General features: G+C 52.5%; 9 protein-coding genes across 9 annotated transcripts; 6 read left to right on the top strand and 3 right to left on the bottom strand.

The window, feature by feature from the left end:
- Window positions 1-423: 423 nt before the first annotated feature.
- On the top strand, window positions 424-1457 carry DACRYDRAFT_104974 (uncharacterized protein; the record flags this gene model as incomplete). The annotated part of the gene is made up of 3 exons (XM_040768007.1): window positions 424-624; window positions 682-1308; window positions 1383-1457. The coding sequence occupies 3 exons, from the start codon at window positions 424-426 to the stop codon at window positions 1455-1457; spliced, it is 903 nt and encodes a 300-aa protein (XP_040631982.1).
- Window positions 1458-2838: 1381 nt separating this feature from the next.
- On the bottom strand, window positions 2839-4080 carry DACRYDRAFT_93425 (Dehydroquinate synthase-like protein; the record flags this gene model as incomplete). Its single annotated transcript, XM_040777155.1, has 2 exons — window positions 2839-3750; window positions 3805-4080. The coding sequence occupies 2 exons, from the start codon at window positions 4078-4080 to the stop codon at window positions 2839-2841; spliced, it is 1188 nt and encodes a 395-aa protein (XP_040631981.1).
- A 213-nt stretch (window positions 4081-4293) lies between these two features.
- DACRYDRAFT_114365 (uncharacterized protein) lies at window positions 4294-5379 on the top strand (the record flags this gene model as incomplete). Its single annotated transcript, XM_040769808.1, has 2 exons — window positions 4294-4403; window positions 4449-5379. Coding segments are annotated over 2 exons (1022 nt in total), but the record flags the coding sequence as incomplete, so codon positions are not given.
- Window positions 5380-5624: 245 nt separating this feature from the next.
- Window positions 5625-6075, bottom strand: DACRYDRAFT_47759 (nucleic acid-binding protein; the record flags this gene model as incomplete). The annotated part of the gene is made up of 2 exons (XM_040774779.1): window positions 5625-5801; window positions 5890-6075. Coding segments are annotated over 2 exons (363 nt in total), but the record flags the coding sequence as incomplete, so codon positions are not given.
- Window positions 6076-6737: 662 nt separating this feature from the next.
- On the top strand, window positions 6738-7994 carry DACRYDRAFT_20631 (uncharacterized protein). Its single transcript, XM_040772013.1, has 6 exons — window positions 6738-6876; window positions 6939-7055; window positions 7107-7661; window positions 7722-7773; window positions 7828-7835; window positions 7892-7994. Exons 2-3 carry the CDS (start codon window positions 7021-7023, stop codon window positions 7597-7599), a joined length of 528 nt encoding a protein of 175 aa, XP_040631978.1. The 5' UTR covers window positions 6738-6876; window positions 6939-7020; the 3' UTR covers window positions 7600-7661; window positions 7722-7773; window positions 7828-7835; window positions 7892-7994.
- Window positions 7995-8195: 201 nt separating this feature from the next.
- DACRYDRAFT_20629 (uncharacterized protein) lies at window positions 8196-11246 on the bottom strand. Its single transcript, XM_040772012.1, has 16 exons — window positions 11012-11246; window positions 10365-10935; window positions 10258-10315; window positions 9916-10195; window positions 9820-9861; window positions 9671-9767; window positions 9587-9623; window positions 9425-9489; window positions 9237-9371; window positions 9100-9188; window positions 8912-9040; window positions 8850-8859; window positions 8759-8799; window positions 8679-8704; window positions 8589-8624; window positions 8196-8536 (listed from the first exon to the last, which is right to left on the bottom strand). Exons 4-16 carry the CDS (start codon window positions 9982-9984, stop codon window positions 8431-8433), a joined length of 882 nt encoding a protein of 293 aa, XP_040631977.1. The 5' UTR covers window positions 9985-10195; window positions 10258-10315; window positions 10365-10935; window positions 11012-11246; the 3' UTR covers window positions 8196-8430.
- A 192-nt stretch (window positions 11247-11438) lies between these two features.
- Window positions 11439-12015, top strand: DACRYDRAFT_104969 (uncharacterized protein; the record flags this gene model as incomplete). Its single annotated transcript, XM_040768006.1, has 2 exons — window positions 11439-11454; window positions 11486-12015. The coding sequence occupies 2 exons, from the start codon at window positions 11439-11441 to the stop codon at window positions 12013-12015; spliced, it is 546 nt and encodes a 181-aa protein (XP_040631976.1).
- Window positions 12016-13371: 1356 nt separating this feature from the next.
- DACRYDRAFT_20627 (uncharacterized protein) lies at window positions 13372-16415 on the top strand. Its single transcript, XM_040772011.1, has 9 exons — window positions 13372-13507; window positions 13565-13741; window positions 13793-13942; window positions 13992-14074; window positions 14125-14247; window positions 14294-14865; window positions 14913-15244; window positions 15293-15478; window positions 15528-16415. Exons 2-9 carry the CDS (start codon window positions 13622-13624, stop codon window positions 16353-16355), a joined length of 2394 nt encoding a protein of 797 aa, XP_040631975.1. The 5' UTR covers window positions 13372-13507; window positions 13565-13621; the 3' UTR covers window positions 16356-16415.
- Window positions 16416-16602: 187 nt separating this feature from the next.
- Window positions 16603-18057, top strand: DACRYDRAFT_20626 (uncharacterized protein). The gene is made up of 2 exons (XM_040772010.1): window positions 16603-17221; window positions 17274-18057. The coding sequence occupies exons 1-2, from the start codon at window positions 16651-16653 to the stop codon at window positions 17642-17644; spliced, it is 942 nt and encodes a 313-aa protein (XP_040631974.1). The 5' UTR covers window positions 16603-16650; the 3' UTR covers window positions 17645-18057.
- Window positions 18058-18470: the final 413 nt, after the last annotated feature.

The raw sequence follows: 18470 nt of genomic DNA, 5'->3' as shown, positions 1-18470 counted from the left end.
TTGCTGTCCTACCACGATCTCTTGTGCGTACGACTGATGAGCCAAGATCATTGATGGTGGGGAAAACGCCTCCATATCAAAATACTCGGATCGCCCAGATGGACCTCAATCTTGTTGCCAGGCTAACTACCCGGGGCCAGGCACAGAACCCAATGTTGGCTCCGCATTTCCGCCCTTCCGACTCTTCACATCATCACTCTTTGTTTGATGTGGGAAAAAAAGCGCGTCGGACACAGAAGATTTAGGCGGTGTTTGGACGGCGTCGTCTTGTGTCTTACACAACGCCCGCTAAACATCAAGACCTTTCGTCTCTCCCCACCGACTGCTGTACGTTGACATCCAAACCCAGCATTCCTTGCCTCAACCAAACGCGATATCCTCTCTTATTCCATCACCAAATATACGTCTGCATCCTCTCCCCTGATGTCTGCCCTCCTCTGCCCTCCCATGATGCATCGTCTGTGGTCCATTCCCGAGCTCGTGTCGGACATCCTCGATCAGCTCCCAACAAACCAACATCTTACGCTTATGCGCACTTCCCGCACGCTCTTTGAGCATGCTGTCCCACGCGTATGGAGGGACGTCGACGTTTCTGCCCTCGTCTGTCTTACTGAAACTATATGGGTAAGCGCGTTATCATGGGTACTCGGATTGTCGATCTAACTGATGTGCTCACCACAGGTTTCAAATGCCTTTGTTCAAGACAGGCAAACGAAGATGGAGCGCTACATGACCTACGAGACCCACATCCGCACCCTTTTGCTGTCCGGCATTGATTTGGAACTTAGCTGCACTTTCATACCGCGGTTCCATACCTTCCATACCCCCCCTTCCGGTTACAAGCATCGCCTTCACCAGATCGACGAAGGCCGATGGAACGTGACTCTCGAGGACCTACTGGATTTGCTTGAAGCTCGGCATGGAGTAGACAGCGAACTGTGTCCGTTTCCCCGCTTGCGGAATCTCACCGTCAACGAAGATGGAATTCCCTTCGGTGGGGCAATAATGTCTCACATCGTCTCTTGCTGTCTCACCCCGACGTTGTCCTCCCTCGACCTGGAGCAAGAATGCAGCATGTGGCTCATATGGGACGTTACACTCAATCATCTAACAATCACGCCTGCATTTCCAAATCTTACGTCCTATTCTGAAAATGCATGGAGTTACGAGGTGCAAGTCATCGAGGTCCTGTCCCAAATCCCGACTCTGAAACAACTCCAGATCAACTGGATCAATGACCCACCACCCCAATTCTACCTCAAGCACTTAATGGGCCAGACCAAATGCTGGAGCCTAGGGAATCAAGTGGTCTGGTTTCCATCTCTGTCTCATCTCATTCTCAAAGGCTTTGAACTCCCTCTTGGTTCTCTGCTCTATCACAGAAGGCTTCCATCTCGAAGGCAAATCTCCCTCATGGTGGTATCCCAGCAATGGTCACCAGAAGTCAAATTCCCTGACAGCTGCATTTTGACTCTCATTCAAGGTCTCACTGCTCTCAATTCCCTGATGCACTGTGCGCTATACTTACATGGGCCGTATTTGTTGAGCAATGGACAAATTTCCGCTTGGTCACTTGCTTGGCCAGACTTGCAAGCCCTTCTCATATCCACGCTGCTCACCCAAGGCAGTGGGAGTCGTCTGACTCCACGTTGTCTTGTTTCTCTGGCACGTCACTGTCCTTCCCTCAAGTTCCTGGAGCTGCCACTTCATACTCTCAGTCAAGCGCAGATTCCACAGGACTTTGCCCCTTCTTCATTATCAATAAAGCTCAGAGTAACATACGACCTTTATTCCGTGATTAGCGAGGAGTGCGTAACCGCGTTTCGCTCGTTCATTGACGAACTATGGCCGAATGTTGTTTTTTTTGGATTGGCAGACTTTGTGGGAGATTGTGGGAGAGGACAATGGATATTGGAAGTGACCTCAACTCATGAGGCTGGAATAAAGACCTGCGACGTTGTGATTGTGGTTTCCTGCGGTCTGTCGAGCATTTGTAATAGAACAGCTGTTCACCAGTGACCATAGCAATCTTCCTAGGCAAAGCTCTCAGAGTAATGTGATGACTTGTAACATGATGGCTTGAGAGCAATGAGAGCGTGAATAAGGGTCGAAATGCGTAAATCGGGGAATTCGATTCTTGGTGACCATTTCCGGGATACCACCATGATGGAGAGTTGCCTTAGAGAAGCATGCTTTCTGTCATAGAGAAGGGAACCAAGAGGGAGTTCAAAGCCTTTGAGAATGAGATGAGACAGAGATGGAAACCAGACTGCTTGATTCCCTAGGCTCCAGCATTTGGTCTGGCCCATTAAGCGCTTGAGGTAGAATTGGGGTGGTGGGTCATTGATCTAGTTGATCTGGAGTCGTTTCAGAGTCGGGATTTGGGACAGAACCTCAATGACTTGCGCCTCGTAACTCCACGCATTTCCGGAATACGATGTAACATTCAGAAAAGCCAGCATGATTGTTAGATAATCGAGTGTAACAGCCTGTACGAGCTGCATTCTCGCTCCAGGTCGAGGGAGGACAACGTCGAGGTGAGACAGCAAAAGACTATGTGAGACATTATTGCCCCAAAAGCGGGCGTGATTGTTAGATAGTAAAGATCCGAGGTTCCTCCGGGGCGTGCTGCATAGCCATATATTTGCGAGCACTTCTGATCTGTGCAGTAATGCCTTTCACACAAGGAGTAAGGTCGATAGGAGATTCGGTGTTCAGTCAGCGCCTGCACCCATAATAGCATGATGCCAGAGACACGAGACACGATATCATGCGAAATATTCAGTTCTTATTTTCTTGATACCACATCCAGCATACAGCACGTCTAATCCCCCCTTTCTACCAAATCTCCTCCAAGATCTCCAACACCTCCTCCCTCCCCACATCCGGGTTCTCATCCCCATGCCCATGCATGCAAATACTCTCAAACTCCTCTTTCCCAATCCCATATTCCCTGAGCGTGCTCCCCAGTCCGAGCGTGTGGACCAGAGCGTCCACATACCCCGCAAGCTTGACGCCGTCTTGCGCGCCCTGGGGGAGCACTGAGTCCCCAGGCTTGGAGAACCTACTAGTAGGGGGAGGGAGGTCCGGTACGCTCCCTTCCACACGGCGCAGGGCTTCGCTCAACAACGCCTGATACTCCGGCTTCGTCCTTCTCGCAACTCTGGCACAGCTCGCAGCTAGCGTCAAGCAGCTCGTGATCCCGTGTGGGATGGCGTACGTCGCCCCGAGTGCATGACCCAGGCCGTGGGAGAGGCCTACAGCCCCTGGGAGCGGGTTGGGGTAGAGCGACAGCCAGCAGGCGAGTTGCAGTTGTTCCCTTGTGCCGAGGTCTTCTGGGTGCTGGTGGGAAGCCAGCAAGTGCGTGAAGAGCATCGGCAGTGCTTGGAGTGCGGTTGCCAGTACTGGAGGGGGCATCCCCCTCCGGTAAAGTGTCTCAATCGCGTGATCTACACTGCGCATGCCGCTGCTGAGCCAGAGCCGCTGCGGGGTGTCCAGCGTCGCCTCTGCGTCGTAGATGATCACTTGCGGGCAGAGCTCGACAGCGCTCACGGAGACTTTCTGGCCTTGGTCGTCTGTGTAGCCGGCGTTTTGTGTCGTGTCGGCATTGCTGAGTGTCGTGGGGATTATGAGGATGTTGAGCCATACGGAAGGGGAAGAGGAGGGGGAGGAGGTGTGCAGAAAGTACTTGATCGCTTTCGCTGCGTCTATCGGGGACCCACCGCCGAGGGCTACGAGGGTGTCTGCGTTCTGCCCCGAGTCAGGGGTTGCGCCGGGGGAGTAGGGGTGGGTTGGGGGACTCACAGCAGCAGTAACGTCCGCCATCGCCTTCCTAATGCCCGCGATAGGTGCATGCTGCCCGATACCATTATTGACGCCTACGAGTTTGTCCCCTATAAGCTGCTTTACCCGCTCGCACAAGGCGGTCTTGCTAATGCTGTTTCCTGTGAGGAGGAATACGCGGCTGGCGTTGAGGGATTGGAGGGAGGAGGGAAGGGAGAGGAGGGATGAGCGGCCGTAGTGGACTGCTTTGAGGGGAGAGGTGTAGTAGGAGCCTTGTGGGGAGGGGAGGGTGGACATGGTGTGCGTGGGCAACTTGGGATGTTGGAGACAGGGGTGCTATAGGAGGAGGAGGAGCAAGCGATTGATATTGTTTGTCATTCATTGCGTGCTCTCATTGTCTTCATTGTCACTTCGGATAAACTACGGCCCGCGCCGAATAAAGCCGGAGACGCGCAAGGGCCGTCGGCGATAAGCATTTCCTCACTTAACCACGACTGCCGACTGAGAAGGAGATGAGCGAGTGTGATGTACCTGCTGCAAAGAGGGCAAGACGAGCAGAGTCAGAGCAAGGGGAAGAAGAGGGAACAGTACTGCTCACTCTAGAACACTTACCAGTCGAGGTATGCACCTTTTATGAGTATATCTCACGTGCTCATGTCCTTCAGCTGCTATGGGATATCCTCATCCTCTCTGTATCACCTTCTCTCCCTTTGGTATCACACAGGCTACACTCAGTATGTAACTCCGCACCGCCGTCCATAAGAGCAAGATACATCCTCTCATCATTCCTTGCTCTCTCTCCCACCTCTCAGCCAACATCCCCCGACCCACCATCCATCCCTTCTCCAGCACCTACTCCCTTCCGTTCTGCACAAAGTAAATGGATCTACGCACACGCACTTCTCTTCCCCATATGCACACTTCCCGTCTTCCTAGCGCTGGAACGGATATGGGCACAAGTCTCCCCCTTAGAAGGGAGCGAACCTGAAGCAAGTCAAGACGGCGCTGGTGCCAAGACTAGGAACGGGAATGGGACTGGGAGTGGTGCACCCGCACGCCCTGTAGTAGACCTCGATTCCGAGATGTGGACTCTTCCCAGAAGAATCTTCCGCTCTCTCCCATCCCTCTCCAGCCCCTCTCCATCCAACCGTCTCTCTCCACCAGGGACATCCGACCCCTACCCCTTACTCGCACACATCCTCCCCCTCTACCCGTACAACACCTCCTCCCACCTCGGTTACCCGCTCAGCATGTCCGTCCGCGCTGGCCACCTCCCGCTTATCCGGCTCCTCCTGGAGCGAGGGGCGAACCCGGCGTTGAAGGACTCGCTAGCGGTGAGGATCGCTATCGCGAAACGGGATTTGGGACTTGTGAGGCTTCTCGTGGAGCGGGAGGATGCGTGTTCCCGGAGAGAGGGATGGGGGAAGAAGAGGAAGAGGAGGAGATTGAGTGATCGGGTGCAGGTGGATCCGGGCATGTTACAGCTTGCGGTCAAGCTTGACGCTAGGGATATCGTGCAGTATCTGATGGAGAGGGGGTGCGTGCCGGATATGAAGACGCTTAGGATGGTTAGATGATGACTATGCTATGCTATGTCGTGTGATCATTTGGCTGTCAGTCGGGATGTATGCGCGTGCGGGTAACGTGCGGAGTGTACGTTCGAGTTTGGGGACGATGATGAGGAGGTTGACGTGGATGATATTTGAATTTTCTGGAAAGTGGGGATGAGTGGGGGCCGGGGTGGGGGGGGGGGGGTAGGGAGATAGATGTGCGCGCTCGGAGGGCGCTTATGATCCTTTCATTCACGTTTCGCTGTTGTATTGTTTCTCGCATGCAATCCATCACCCGTCCTCCTCCCCAAACGTCTCCGTCTCGTTGATCTTTGCGTTCTCGGGCAGCTCCCCGTATGCCTTGAGGTTGCGCGCTTCGTCCGCGGTGTATTTCACGATTACGTCCGCTTTGTCGTCTTGGAAGTCACGTAGGGAGAGGAGGATGATATCGCCTTGATTTATCCAGACCTACACCAACAAACGCAACACAACCAATGCAAGACAGGCGACTTGGTCAGCACCTCCCACACACAACCACCAAAGAAACCAAACGCACCTTCTTCCTCATCTTACCCCTAATATGCGCCAACCGTTTCTCCCCATCAAAACACTGCACCTCCAGCCGTCCATTCCCCAGCATCTTAATGACCTGCGCATACTCCTGCCCGTCTTCGCGGAAGACGAGCTCGCGCTTCTCGTCTTCGTTTTCGTTCTTGCCTCGGCGCCGGTTCTTGCCGCCTTTGCCTTTGTTCTGGGGGGGTTGTTATGTTAGCTGGGAGTGGGGAAAAGGGGAGGGGAGGGGGGACGGACTTTGGGCATGATGCGTTCCTTGCTTGCTTGCTACGCTACTGTGTTGTCCGACTCTTGCCTGTGTGTGTGCAAGCGCTCTATTTATCACCCGAGCTGAGAGTGCGCGTGAGTCGGTCGTTAATAGGAGAAGAGTGCGTATTGCGTGTGACTGGTGAGGCCGTACAAGCGGCGGAGGCTATTCGGAAGGAGAACTTTTTTCTGACTGTAACCCCAATCCCCGGATTTCTTGTGATTGTGATGGAATAATTAGCTAATTGGGCTTTGTTCGACTTTGTTGGTTGGTTCAAGTTGGACTGCTTGTTCGTGTTGGCCTGCACTCTCGAGTTCTAGTTGAGGATCGACAAGGACGTCCTATCGTCATCTGCGATCGCTTTAGCTTTTGAATTCCTGTCGCGACTCCCCACTGCATATGTACTCCAGGATTTATCGTTCCATCCACACTTGCGGTGTGTCACCACCTTCGAAACCCATGGGCCGCCAACGGTGTTCTGCAAGAGCAAGAAACCGTTTCCCGTAAATACATCCCAAATACATACATCTTCCTCCTTCCACAAATACACTGTGTTCTTTTCCTCACTCAGGCATCCCTCTGTCTAACCAAGCTCCATTTATCCCGACATCCCTCTAACTCTCACATGGCGTCGTCCCCCGGCTCTCGTCTTATGAACTTGATAATAAGCTTCGAGATCTGGTCACCGAGCATGACGACGGAGATCGTCTGACCGAACGTCCACTGCACGTGCGTGCGTCAGTCTGCTGTTTGCTTGTGCGCTAGTGTCTTATGCTCAGGCGCACCGTTTTGACAATAGAGGACGTGGTGAGGTCGTTCCAGCTCAGCATCTGCTCGACGGTGACGATGAGGTAGATGATCACGACGATGCCGAAGAACGACGCTCTTCTTGGTACTATGCGCTGTTTAGCAGCGTGACATGACTGGACCGCGCGCACTGGCATGGTACTCACGGCCTTTCTTCTCCCCGCCCAGCTGGCCAGCAGCAATATGCTCCACGATCTGCATAAGTGCGTTTACGAACGGTTCGTCTATGAAAGTGAAGACCACCCTCAACAGCCCGATGGTAAACCGTTTCCTTCCAGCCCAGATGAACTCGGCCAGCGCTGCGGAGTACAGCAGGAGCGCGAAGATCTGCAGTCCGCGATTCGTCGCGCTGATCGTATGACTGAAGACGACGAACGAGAATTCGGAGTTGTCCGCACACTGAGGCAAGTAGGCCGTGCCACCAAAATGGTCTACGTCGTAGTACACCAGAATGCCAAACACGGCAGAGAGGATCAGGTGCAGCCGCACCGCGATCCGGGTCGTGAGCCCAAAGTCGAACTTGCTGACGCTGTAGTAGCACGCAGTGATCGCGGTCACGAACATCGTCACGATTTGGGCGTCGATGAGACTCAGACCAAGATCGGTGTACCGGGCATAGAGGGCGGCGATGATCATTGACGTTGATGTTACTAGGGACGTTCGGGCTGCATCCCGGTAGCTGTCCATGTCGTGGGGAAAGACTGGTACCAGGAAATCAGGATGAATTGACGTCGAAAGGGGGAGGAAGAGAGGCGACGTACAGAACGCCATGAGGAAACCGATTATGCTAGACGCATACAACGCTGTCCGGTTCTGCAAACGCAGCATGAGAACATGCGATCATCCTACTAAAGTCGGTGCACATACACCTATTCCTAGTGCAACGTTGAATATTCTGTCTTACGAAGAGACAAATAAGCGCCCGTCGTACCTGTAATATCGGGATTCGTGGGAAACGTGGTAACATTAAGTTGAGAGGCGCAGTTCGCTAGGTATGCCGAATCCATGGTACTCCAAGAGCTCGTTGGCGACGATCGTCACGGAGGGTATGAGAGCGAAGGTATACAAAGGAGAGGGGTATTGAGGGAAAGTGAGTAACGATCCTGCGTGGGGCGCGAGCTGATGAACCCTCGCTCGGGTTTAAGAGTCTCGGTGTGTTCTTTTTCCGGGTCAGGCCTCTGCCGGTTCCCGATCTTGTCTTTTACGTGAAGATCAACAAAAAATGCTGCGCAACTAAAGTTCGTGCTAGTTTTCAAAGGGTACATGGAGTTATCGAATGCCGATCGTGACTCATTCCCGTAGCAACGGGAAATGACTATAGGGTTAAGAGGCGGAATGTACTATAAACAATTCTCACTGGCAGCAGCAATTTCTTTGCCCAACGTTCCACCGTGCGCCACGTGAACCTCCCGACGCAGCTCCCCTTCTAATGACCAGGCCTCAATGGCATACATATCCGCTTTCGTGGCATCAGTCAGATTCCCAACTTACTTCGGGTTGTTGATCTTCCACGTAGAGAGAAGTGGCCACTGCCCAATCTGAAGCAGTAGCCACATGTCGTAGATTAAGGTAGATCCTACAATAAATTGGGATCAGTGAAGGGTATGGTCGACAAATGCATTAATTACTTTGATATCAGAAGAGAGTCAAGCGTCCAGTCCGGTCTATAGAGGTTCGTGAGCATTCTGATCGCGGGTTCACAACGATGAAATCCGTACGCATACGCGACTAGAAAGAGTGAATCCTAAAAAAAACATTGTTATAGATCAATGGGATTCATGAAATGAGCCAAACGCACTGGCAACGCGACATAGGCGGGAAGATTTGCTAGGTGTCCGGCTGGGTTCTCTCAGAGACTGAAAGCGGAGGTGTTATATACGAGTGCTTACCCAACATGCACTGGAATCATGGTTAATCATCTTTGTTTTGCTCAATGGATGGGTGAACTTACTAGATTGTAGAAGATCCCGTCTCGCAGAAGATAGGATATGACTCCCCCATTGTTCATCATGCGGCGCTGATTCCGGTTTCGAATAGTTTCGGCAATCAGGATTCCGCAAACTGCAAATTGGAAGACCATCTATGATCCACCGGATAGTGAGTGAAAGGACTATTTCCTCGTCTCGTGTGAGAGCTTACCAAACCGGGCCAATACGCCCAGAAGTAAGGTGGCCTAGATGTAATAGCGCAGAGCCCTGGAACCGGTGTATAAACAAAATTATCCGGACCTTTATGACAATGTGAGAAAATGATAAACGTTCAGGAAGAAAACGTACCGTTCCAGAAGGTAGCCAGAGCATAAGACAGTATGACCGTGGGTGAAAGCCACGCCAGGGTGGAGAGAAGGGCCAGGAAAAGCTTGATATGCTTGACCGTTTTATACAACGCATAGACGCGCAAGAGCACCAAGACTATTTAAGTGCATTCAGTCTACTGCGCTGCAAATGAGACGAAACCAGATTACAGCTGCCAATCATGGGAGTCTGGACAATGAGGACCCATGTTACGGAGACCCAGTAAGTCTTGCAGCTGACAAAGGTCAGAGCATGGTTTTCGACAGGACGAATGCCACGCACAACTGTGAGATAAATGAGCACTCGGTAAAGGAAGATATGCAGATCACCGTACGTGATCGGAAAGAGGTCCCGAGAACCCTCCCATAACTAGGGATGTTGTCAGAGAACTCTTCAGAGACAGGGAAAATGCGCACTGTAGGTTTGTGGTAAGACAAGTCCCAACAGACAATATCGGTTGAACAAGTAGAGATATTTGACCACAGAACGCGGGGCGCCCCAGATGAGCTTACTCTAGGCGCATCCGTGAGCAGGACCGGAATAAATTGCTAGCGCGCTTTCTCACTTCTTGGGGTATTGTAAGAATGATGTCGTAGAATGCGAGTGCCTGAGATGGAGCAGTGAGAATTATTTTCACATGCAGTTGGAGGAAGTTATGTACCGCACTGGCTGCCATTGAATATTGCGTTGCTCGTGCTTGGGAGAGCTCGGTCACAATACTGCTGTCCATGTTGTACGATTGGTAGACAGTCACAAGAGGGGCAACGGCGGGGTCATCCAGACAGCCACGAAGATATATACACGCCGACAAGGATGGAGGAAGCCGGCTGGGAGCATACGCACGTTCGGCGTCAGGATGCCGGTGTTGCCATGTGAAATCTAGAAAAGTATTCAAAATGTCAACATCCTGAAAAACGAGAATCTGGAAATATCAGAAAATGCTTGAGTCACCCCCTTTTGTGAGCGGAAAGCCATACGAGTGTAGGAGAGATGCTCGACGTACTGATACGCATGTCGTCAATCAACCATTGTTGGCATATCGCACAGCATATCGAAGGACCCTAGTACGCATCAGATTCTCTGTTGGAAAATGGACTGAATAGAGAGTACCATATGTTGCGCGCAAGCGAAACGGAAAATGCGGCAGAATCTGTTGCTGGCAGAAGTCATCGGAACATGACAATGACACACGTGGTCGAAAAACACCCGACGCCCCATTCTGATCGAGGCTGTTCCGCCCCAAAAGCTCATTGTAGAATCAGTCCCGCCAGCCAGGCACAGTATGGTCGATAGGAGAGGCAGCCAGACAGCAGGTTTTGTTAGAGTCGGACTTGGTTGCAGAGTTCATCACCGTTGCCGGATGATGATTGAGGGGGATCTGACTGCTATCCCGAATGTTGCCGGCGTTATAGCTTGAGCTCGCATTTTGCTCTGATGTTCCTAACATACACTGCGGCATCAAGATAGAACCTCTTGGCCCTTCTGTTGATCCAGGTGCCGAACAACCATCCCCAAGCAACTGCGCCACCAAAAGCTTCGCGTGGACAGCATTGCACCTGACATTCGAAAGTATTGTTCGTGCAACACGGATTTTTTATCTCGTCGCAATAATGTTGTTCTTCTTGTGTGCTGTGTTGTCCTGGTAACAGTGGCATAGTTGGGTGATGTTATAACTCCGCATCTGGGTACAATTTGCCAGTGTGGGTGTGGGTAAGCGTTTACTAAGTGGACATGGGTAACCCAAACACGGGACGTACTGATAGAAAACGCAGAACATATCCCTAAGCTCTCTCATGCCAGCCTCTGCAGGCGCGCTATATCTTTATAGCAAATGAACTCGAACCCCAGCTACAGAGGACGGCTTTTCGTTGATAGTGAGCACGATCGGTTTCTTCTCAAGGCGCATCGGTGTCTCCCTGCGTCATTGCGGTGGGATATGTGTGCAAGCATGATATTCAGCACGTTATGTCAGAGTGTGAGGGTAATATTTAGTGAGCATCCTGGGATTGACACACTTGTGGCATGTGAGAGATCGGAGCAGATGAAGTCAGCCGATCAAAAAAGCGCTTTCAGAAACCAGTACATACGACTCTGGACTCTGCACGGGGTACGTGGCAGTGTTTTTTGCTTACTGTACATATCTTACTCAGCTGACATAATATTATTCCATTGTACTCCTACATTATGTACATCATCACCGGTTATCTACTATACCTGACAAACGGCACCAGTCACGCTCGTCGTCATCCAACCAGCTGAGCTCGCTGCCAATCCACTGCCCCTAGCTGACTCCTCCCTCCCTCGACTCCCCTTCCCTCCTCTCCTCATACCAACTCCCCCACCCACCATATTACTCCTCCACCTCATTCGCCAGCTTTTGGCAGCACACGAGTCCTTGCCACGACTCACTGTCCAGCAAGCCCTCCTCTTCATCACCCTCTGCCAGCACCTCCAAACGTGCATCGCCTGGCAAGAAATCCCTGGCATCGAACACCTCAACACTCCCCCAGCTGCAATACCGAACACGGTCGCAGCTTTCCTCTCCGATTCGCTCGGGCTCCCACCAGGGCACATTCCCGTCCTCTGGCAAGCTCTTCAGTGGACTGCTTGGACACCTGACAGGGATCCTACACGTCCTACTGGCCCTCTGGTAGATCCCCTCCCTTTCTTTGGCCAGCCTGAAGAAGCTCATCAAAAGGTTCAGCAAATGGCCAGGGAGTACATGGGCGAGGTTCCGGCTGTGTGCCCGGAGGAAGAATGACGGACGTCTGAAGGATGGCGAGGTGGAGATGGACAAGCAGGCTTGGTGGGTGGAGTCGGATGAAGAGGGAGAGTAAGAGATGGTGAATTGACTGCGTAGAAATACAATAGACGGGCTTGGAGGTGATGTCCTCCAAGTCCTCTGTTTTTCTTGTTTTTTGTGTAGTAGTATCAATTAATAATTACACGATGTCTAGATAGAACACTAACTAATTGTATCTATCAGACTTAGGCGTTCGGTGTTAGGCAGCACCGGCTATTGAATTGCTCAGCAATGCACCCTGCCCTGCCCGCTTGACGCGGAGCGGGATTAAATTACTAAGCTTAGGACCCTGACATCTGTATCCAGAGTCCAGACGTGCCCCCAAACCTGGATGCTCTCTAAGAAACGAACCCGCACAGCCACTTATACATTTCCGAGCCCTCACGTGACGACCATGACCACCTTCAAAATTTCTGCAACTTCCATCACAACTATCAACATACGTCAGAGCTGGTATTCACACACAGCAATCCCTCGATCTGAGGCTGTTGATCAGTTGCTGATATGCATTAACTCTGTATGGAAAGAGACAGAGAGATGTGTGTGTTTATCATGGCCAGCTCAGCGACGTGCAGGAAGATTTGCGTTGGCAGTAGCCATAGGACAGCGAGTGAATCTCCGATAGTCATCCTCCACCCTGTGGAGTAGCCAAAATTGTCCCGGTGAGCAGCCAAGTGCAGCCAAGCAACGGATCTTCGGACAGTCAGGAAGATGCACCCCTTTCGGGGTAAACCTTTGACAGAACCCATGTCCCTTCGCAATATGTGTGCCATTAATACGACAGCCAAATCCCTCAAATAACCGGGTACGAGAAGATCGCAGACAGAACATACGTGCGATCCCGCTGGTCCGAGAGGTCTGGACAACGATGTGGGTGGAAGCGGATCAATACCTTGGATTGACGGTCCGACCAGCGCCCGAAGATCCAAACGGGGCCTGTAGAGAAGCTTGCTAGTACAACGCCAGCAAGGAGATAATACGTATTGTTGACTGGGTGGATCCGTAAATCCCGAATTTCAGAGGAGTTGTGTGGTCCGACAGGATTACATCATTGTGGGAACAATCGGACATCTCCTACACAAGACAGCTGGCGAGTAATGTTCATCAAGTAATTTCTCCAGGCGCCAAAAATGGATCTTCTGGCGGGGTTGATTGATTGACAGCGGGACGAAGTGGATCTAGTGAATTGGAGCTCGCAGGTAGAAATTCGGACGAAGAGAGAAGCGCGAAAGCAAAAGAAGCCAGAAGTTGCACGCGCCCATTTTACGGCACAGACGATGCGACATTTCAACACTTTGTCTCCTAATGAGTGCCTTGCTGTAACCATTCTCCGGGATACGTCGAACGATCCACACCGGACTTGCGTACAACCGAGTGGATCTGTGAAGGAGAGAAGCATACTGAGCCGTCGGGCAGACACACGTTCACTCCCGCCGGCGAATAGTACGAAGTAGGTGTGTTGGTCACCTCCACTGCCCAAAATACTTAAAGATGCGGCTCGTTGCAGGTCCCACATCCGCTTTGCTGTCCGTGGTAGCACGGCCTGCTCTCTCAGATAGCAAGGATGGTTCGTTTATCCGCCGTCGTTGTAGCTGCGTTATGTGCCTATGCCGTCAAGGCCGATATCCTGACAGGCATACCGGATGCGGCGCCTCCGGGTTATGAGGAGTGGATGTCCCCCATCGTGCGTCTCCTTGCCCTCTACTCCTTCATCCCCACTCTAACCATGTTCTAGGTTGTTCCTGCTAAGACTGTTACTGGAGATGGTCCTTGGGCTTCGGCTGTGGCTCGTGCGCGAGAGTTTGTGGGTAATCTCACCCTCCAGGAGAAGGTCAACCTGACCACTGGTGCGGGCGCAAACGGTCGCTGCGTTGGGATGACTGGGGTATGTCCTATCTTCTCCAGCAACATATGCCAATGCTGATATTCTATAGACGATCCCTCGCCTGAACTTCACTGCATTCTGCTTGGAAGACTCTCCTCTTGGTGTTCGTTTCACCGACTTTGCCAGCGCTTTGTGTGTGACTTACTCCAACGAGCCTACAAATATGCTTACTTCGTTTTCAGTCCAGCAGGAATTAACGTCGCAATGACTTGGGACAAGCAGATGATGTACGACCGTGGGTACGCCATGGGTCAGGAGCACTACGGCAAGGGTGTGAACATGGCCCTCGGTCCTATGACCAACATGTATGCGCGTCCTTCTCATCCATCAGCATTCTAACGCACTCTGCAGGGGCCGTGTCCAAGCCGGCGGTCGGAATTGGGAAGGTTTTGGTGCTGACCCATACCTCTCTGGCTGGGGGGCCTACCAGACCGTCCAAGGCATTCAAGCCGCCGGAGTGATCGCCACGGTCAAACACTACATCGGGAACGAGCAAGAGCACTACCGCGGTGGTGGGGGCGCGTACCAAGTGTACAGTTCCAACATCGATGACCGGACGATGCACGAGATCTACGCCTGGCCTTTCGCTGAGGCCGTCCGTGCCGGTGTGGGCAGCGTCATGTGCTCATACAACAAGATCAACCAGACCCAGGCATGCCAGAACTCCAAGACTCTCAACGGAATCCTCAAGGAGGAACTTGACTTCCAAGGATTTGTCATGTCTGACTGGACGGCTATTATTAGCGGTGCGGACTCGGTGCTCGCAGGATGCGATATGAACATGCCTGGGTTCATGTCCTACAGCGACCCGGAGGAGTACAACCCCGATACGGAGGTGTACAGCTACTGGGGATCCAACCTAATCCAGATGGTTTATAACGGCTCCGTCCCCAAGTCCAGGGTAGACGATATGGTCACCCGCAGTATGTTTATCCTTTCCCCCCCAACGCTGTCGCTCACAGCTCTCTAGTCATGGCGGCATACTATCAGATGGGGCAGGACAAGAACTACCCTGCGTTGAACTTTGACCAGCAGACGGAGAACACGTACGTTAACGGGCAGCTCGTGAACGAGCACGTGAACGTCATGTCCACCCATGGGCAGACGATCCGCGAGATCGGGGCTGCGTCGACCGTCGTGCTCAAGAACACGGGTGTCCTTCCTGTGGACGTGACAAAGTACAAGCGCTATGGGATCTTCGGAAGTGATGCGGCTCCGAACCCGGATGGACCTAATGGGTGCTCGGATAGGGGATGTGATCAGGGCACGCTGGCGATGGGCTGGGGCTCTGGAACGGCTAATGTGCGTAATTTCCTTTCACAGCAGCAGCATCACTCATAAACAGAGCAGTTCCCGTACCTCATTGACCCTCTCGCGGCTATCACGAGCTTCGTATACAGCCAGGAGCCTGACACTGTCCTCGAGGGTATACTGAACGACTACAACTACGCTGCGATCAATACCGTCGCCGCGCAGGCCGATATCTGCTTAGTGTTTGCTAATGCGGATTCGGGTGAGGGGTATATCACTGTTGACGTATGTCTCTTCATGATGTGCTGGATGACGCTGACGGGTATGTATGCAGAACAACGCCGGTGACCGGAACAACCTCACTCTCTGGCATGGCGGGGAGGCGCTTATCAATGCCTCGACGACCTACTGCAACAACACCATCGTCGTCCTTCACACCGTCGGCGCTGTGACGATGGAGTCGTGGATCGATAATGAGAACGTGACTGCGGTGCTGTACTCCGCCCTTCCCGGCCAAGAGTCTGGCAACTCCCTCGTGGACGTCCTGTTCGGCGCTGTGACCCCCTCTGGCAAGCTACCATACACGATCGCGAAGCAGCGGTCGGACTACCCGGCAGACGTGGTGTACTCTTCCGACCAGACCACACCCCAAATCACCTACTCCGAAGCGCTCAAGATCGACTACCGCTGGTTTGATTCGCTCAACATCACACCTCGCTTCGAGTTCGGCTTCGGCTTATCGTACACGACGTTCACGTATTCTGATCTTGAGATCTGGCCTGTGGGGCTCTATAGCTCTTATCCATATGCGACGAACGCGTCTCTCGCTCCTTCGCCTGGTGGAGCTCAAGACCTCTTCTACACGGCTTATGGCGTCTCGTTCCACGTGACAAACACGGGCGCTCGGGACGGAGCAGAGGTGTCCCAGCTGTACTTAGGCTTCCCGCCCAGCGCAGGCGAGCCGCCCAAGGTGCTGCGCGGGTTTGAGAAGACGACGATCAAGAGCCAGAACACTGCTGTTGTTGTGCTCGGGTTGTTGAAACACGATATCAGTATTTGGGATGTTGTTAGCCAGAGTTGGCAGGTGCCGAGTGGGAAGTTTACGGTGATGATTGGGAGTTCTAGTAGGGATATTAGGTTGACTGGGACATTTACTGTTTGAGCAGTGAGAAGTGGATTGGGTGATTCATGCACGGGATCAATGAGAGCGCGGTTGTCCGAGGTGTTTGGAATCTCTTGGCAGAAAGGAAGCATTGTGACCCTCGTTGTCATTTGCCCCGCCCCTACCCATTTCACTTTCCCCAGAGAGTCGTTCACCTCACCTTTCTGCTGTCCTCCTCGCTTACCTCATCCCGCAGAGGCTCCACTCGTTCATCTCATCTGCCTGTCTTTACCTCCTTTCTCTCCTTCCTCCTCCTCCTCTCCCTCCCTCTCCTCCCCTCATCCTCCCCACCACAATGGACGTCGTACTCGAGTATGCAGACCACTACCTCCTCGACTCCCTCTACGCCTGCTGGGTGCCTGCTGACCCCCTCCACCCTACCTCTCCCATATCTGTACTCAACACCTCCTACCAAGATCCATACTCCTACCTCCCCAGTCCAGCACCGCTCGCGTCAGCGTGGGAGAGGGATAACGTCTACCGTCAGATCGTCTCTCTCACGGTCATAACCATGCTCGGCATCCACATCCTCTACTTCCTATTCGCTTACCTCTCCTATGCCTTCATCTTCGACCACAGGCTCAAGTTCCATCCTCGCTATCTCCCAAACCAGATCTCGCAAGAGATTCGCTCAAGCGTGTCTTCCTTCCCGGGTATGATGGCGCTCATGCTGCCCTGGTTCTTGGGAGAAGTACGCGGTTGGAGCAAGATGTACGATAAGGTAGAAGACTACGGATGGACCTACCTCATCCTCTCCGTTCCTATCTTCCTCCTCTTCACGGACTATATGATCTACTGGATCCATCGTGGACTGCACTATCCCCTGGTCTACAAATACGTGCACAAGCCGCACCACAAGTGGATCGGTACGCTTCCTCCCTTCCCTCGTTGCACCCACTGACCTCGGCATGCACGCAGTGCCAACCCCGTTCGCCTCACACGCCTTCCACCCGCTGGACGGAACAGCCCAAGGCATGCCCTACCACTTCTTCGTCTTCCTACTCCCGATGCAACGACACCTCTATCTCGCCCTCTTCATCCTCGTCAACATCTGGACCGTCATAATCCACGACGCGGACATGCTCGTCGACCACCCTCTGCTGAGGTTCATCAATGGCCCTGCGCATCATACGCTGCACCATATCTACTTTACGGTCAACTATGGCCAGTACTTCACCTGGGCGGACTGGGTCGGAGGCAGCTTCATGCAGCCTGGGAAAGAACTCGATCCCTTGATCGCTTCGCTCGAGAACCAGAAGAAGCTGCAAGCGAAGGGGAAGAGCCAGTGAGCATGGCCGATCACCCGCACGCACGCACGTCTGGGTTACTACGGGGCTGTATGGATGAAGTAGCGCGTCGCTTGACGAATCGGGAGGTTCAGGTTCTGGGAAATCTGTACATTTTTGTTGGAAAGAAAAAAACGCCCTCTCTACTCTCTACTCATTCTCCGAAGGACTTTGTTTCGCAGTAGATCATCCCTTCCTATACCCATTACCCCCTTTCTCTGTTCATTCACCCGCTTCACATTTTCCCATTTCATGAGGCAGTTTAGGTCTTTCAGGGAAGCCGTCCCGAACAACGAAATTAATTGGGGTTTTCCTTCCATCAATTACTTGCTTGTCTCTACCTGATCCCCAAGGCAAATTGTCTTCCTAGTACTTACTGTAGAAGAATAGGAAGATGTCTGAATTATAGATTTTTTTTTGGTGGTTTCGGTCTGGCCACTTATTACCACACATATGAACGGGTCAGGGGTGGGTATATTCCCTTATCGGGATCTCCCGCTGATAATCGAGATCGAATGCCGTGAGCTTGGGGCTATCACACGATACTAGCTAGTACTTTCCCGGCGAACAAAGTCAGAACCATGAAGCGATCTCAATATTAATGGGTTGGATTAGATCTCGCACACTCTTTTGGCTAGGCTGGATCTGCACGGCACCCTCCACAGCAGCTCCACCACGCCAGCCCGAGATCCGACATACGACCGAGAAAGGGAAGACCTCTTACTCAAATGGGACCCGGGTTGTACTGTAGAATTAGACCGAGGGGGGCCGAGGAAAGAAAGATCCATATTCGAGGGTGGAGCTGACGCCTTTGAGCAGTACTACACTA

This window comes from Dacryopinax primogenitus (assembly GCF_000292625.1).
Source record: "Dacryopinax primogenitus strain DJM-731 SS1 chromosome Unknown DACRYscaffold_3, whole genome shotgun sequence".
NCBI classification, from domain to species: Eukaryota; Fungi; Basidiomycota; class Dacrymycetes; order Dacrymycetales; family Dacrymycetaceae; genus Dacryopinax; species Dacryopinax primogenitus.
This window is presented reverse-complemented; position numbering and strand designations above follow the sequence as displayed.

Excerpts from the sequence above, each read along its gene's own strand:
- DACRYDRAFT_20631 (XM_040772013.1), top strand. The coding sequence starts at position 7,021 with ATGCCGAAGAACGACGCTCTTCTTGGTACTATGCG. Across the intron at positions 7,056-7,106 it reads GCTCTTCTTGGTACTATGCG|GGCCTTTCTTCTCCCCGCCC; the intron begins CTGTTTAGCAGC and ends CATGGTACTCAC.
- DACRYDRAFT_20629 (XM_040772012.1), bottom strand. The coding sequence starts at position 9,984 with ATGGACAGCAGTATTGTGACCGAGCTCTCCCAAGCACGAGCAACGCAA. Across the intron at positions 9,490-9,586 it reads GGACCTCTTTCCGATCACGT|CTGCAAGACTTACTGGGTCT; the intron begins ACGGTGATCTGC and ends GACCTTTGTCAG. Across the intron at positions 8,705-8,758 it reads CCGCCTATGTCGCGTTGCCA|GATTCACTCTTTCTAGTCGC; the intron begins GTGCGTTTGGCT and ends TGTTTTTTTTAG.
- DACRYDRAFT_20627 (XM_040772011.1), top strand. The coding sequence starts at position 13,622 with ATGGTTCGTTTATCCGCCGTCGTTGTAGCTGCGTTATGTGCCTATGCC. Across the intron at positions 14,075-14,124 it reads ACCGACTTTGCCAGCGCTTT|TCCAGCAGGAATTAACGTCG; the intron begins GTGTGTGACTTA and ends CTTCGTTTTCAG. Across the intron at positions 15,479-15,527 it reads AGGGGTATATCACTGTTGAC|AACAACGCCGGTGACCGGAA; the intron begins GTATGTCTCTTC and ends GTATGTATGCAG.
- DACRYDRAFT_20626 (XM_040772010.1), top strand. The coding sequence starts at position 16,651 with ATGGACGTCGTACTCGAGTATGCAGACCACTACCTCCTCGACTCCCTC. Across the intron at positions 17,222-17,273 it reads GCCGCACCACAAGTGGATCG|TGCCAACCCCGTTCGCCTCA; the intron begins GTACGCTTCCTC and ends GCATGCACGCAG.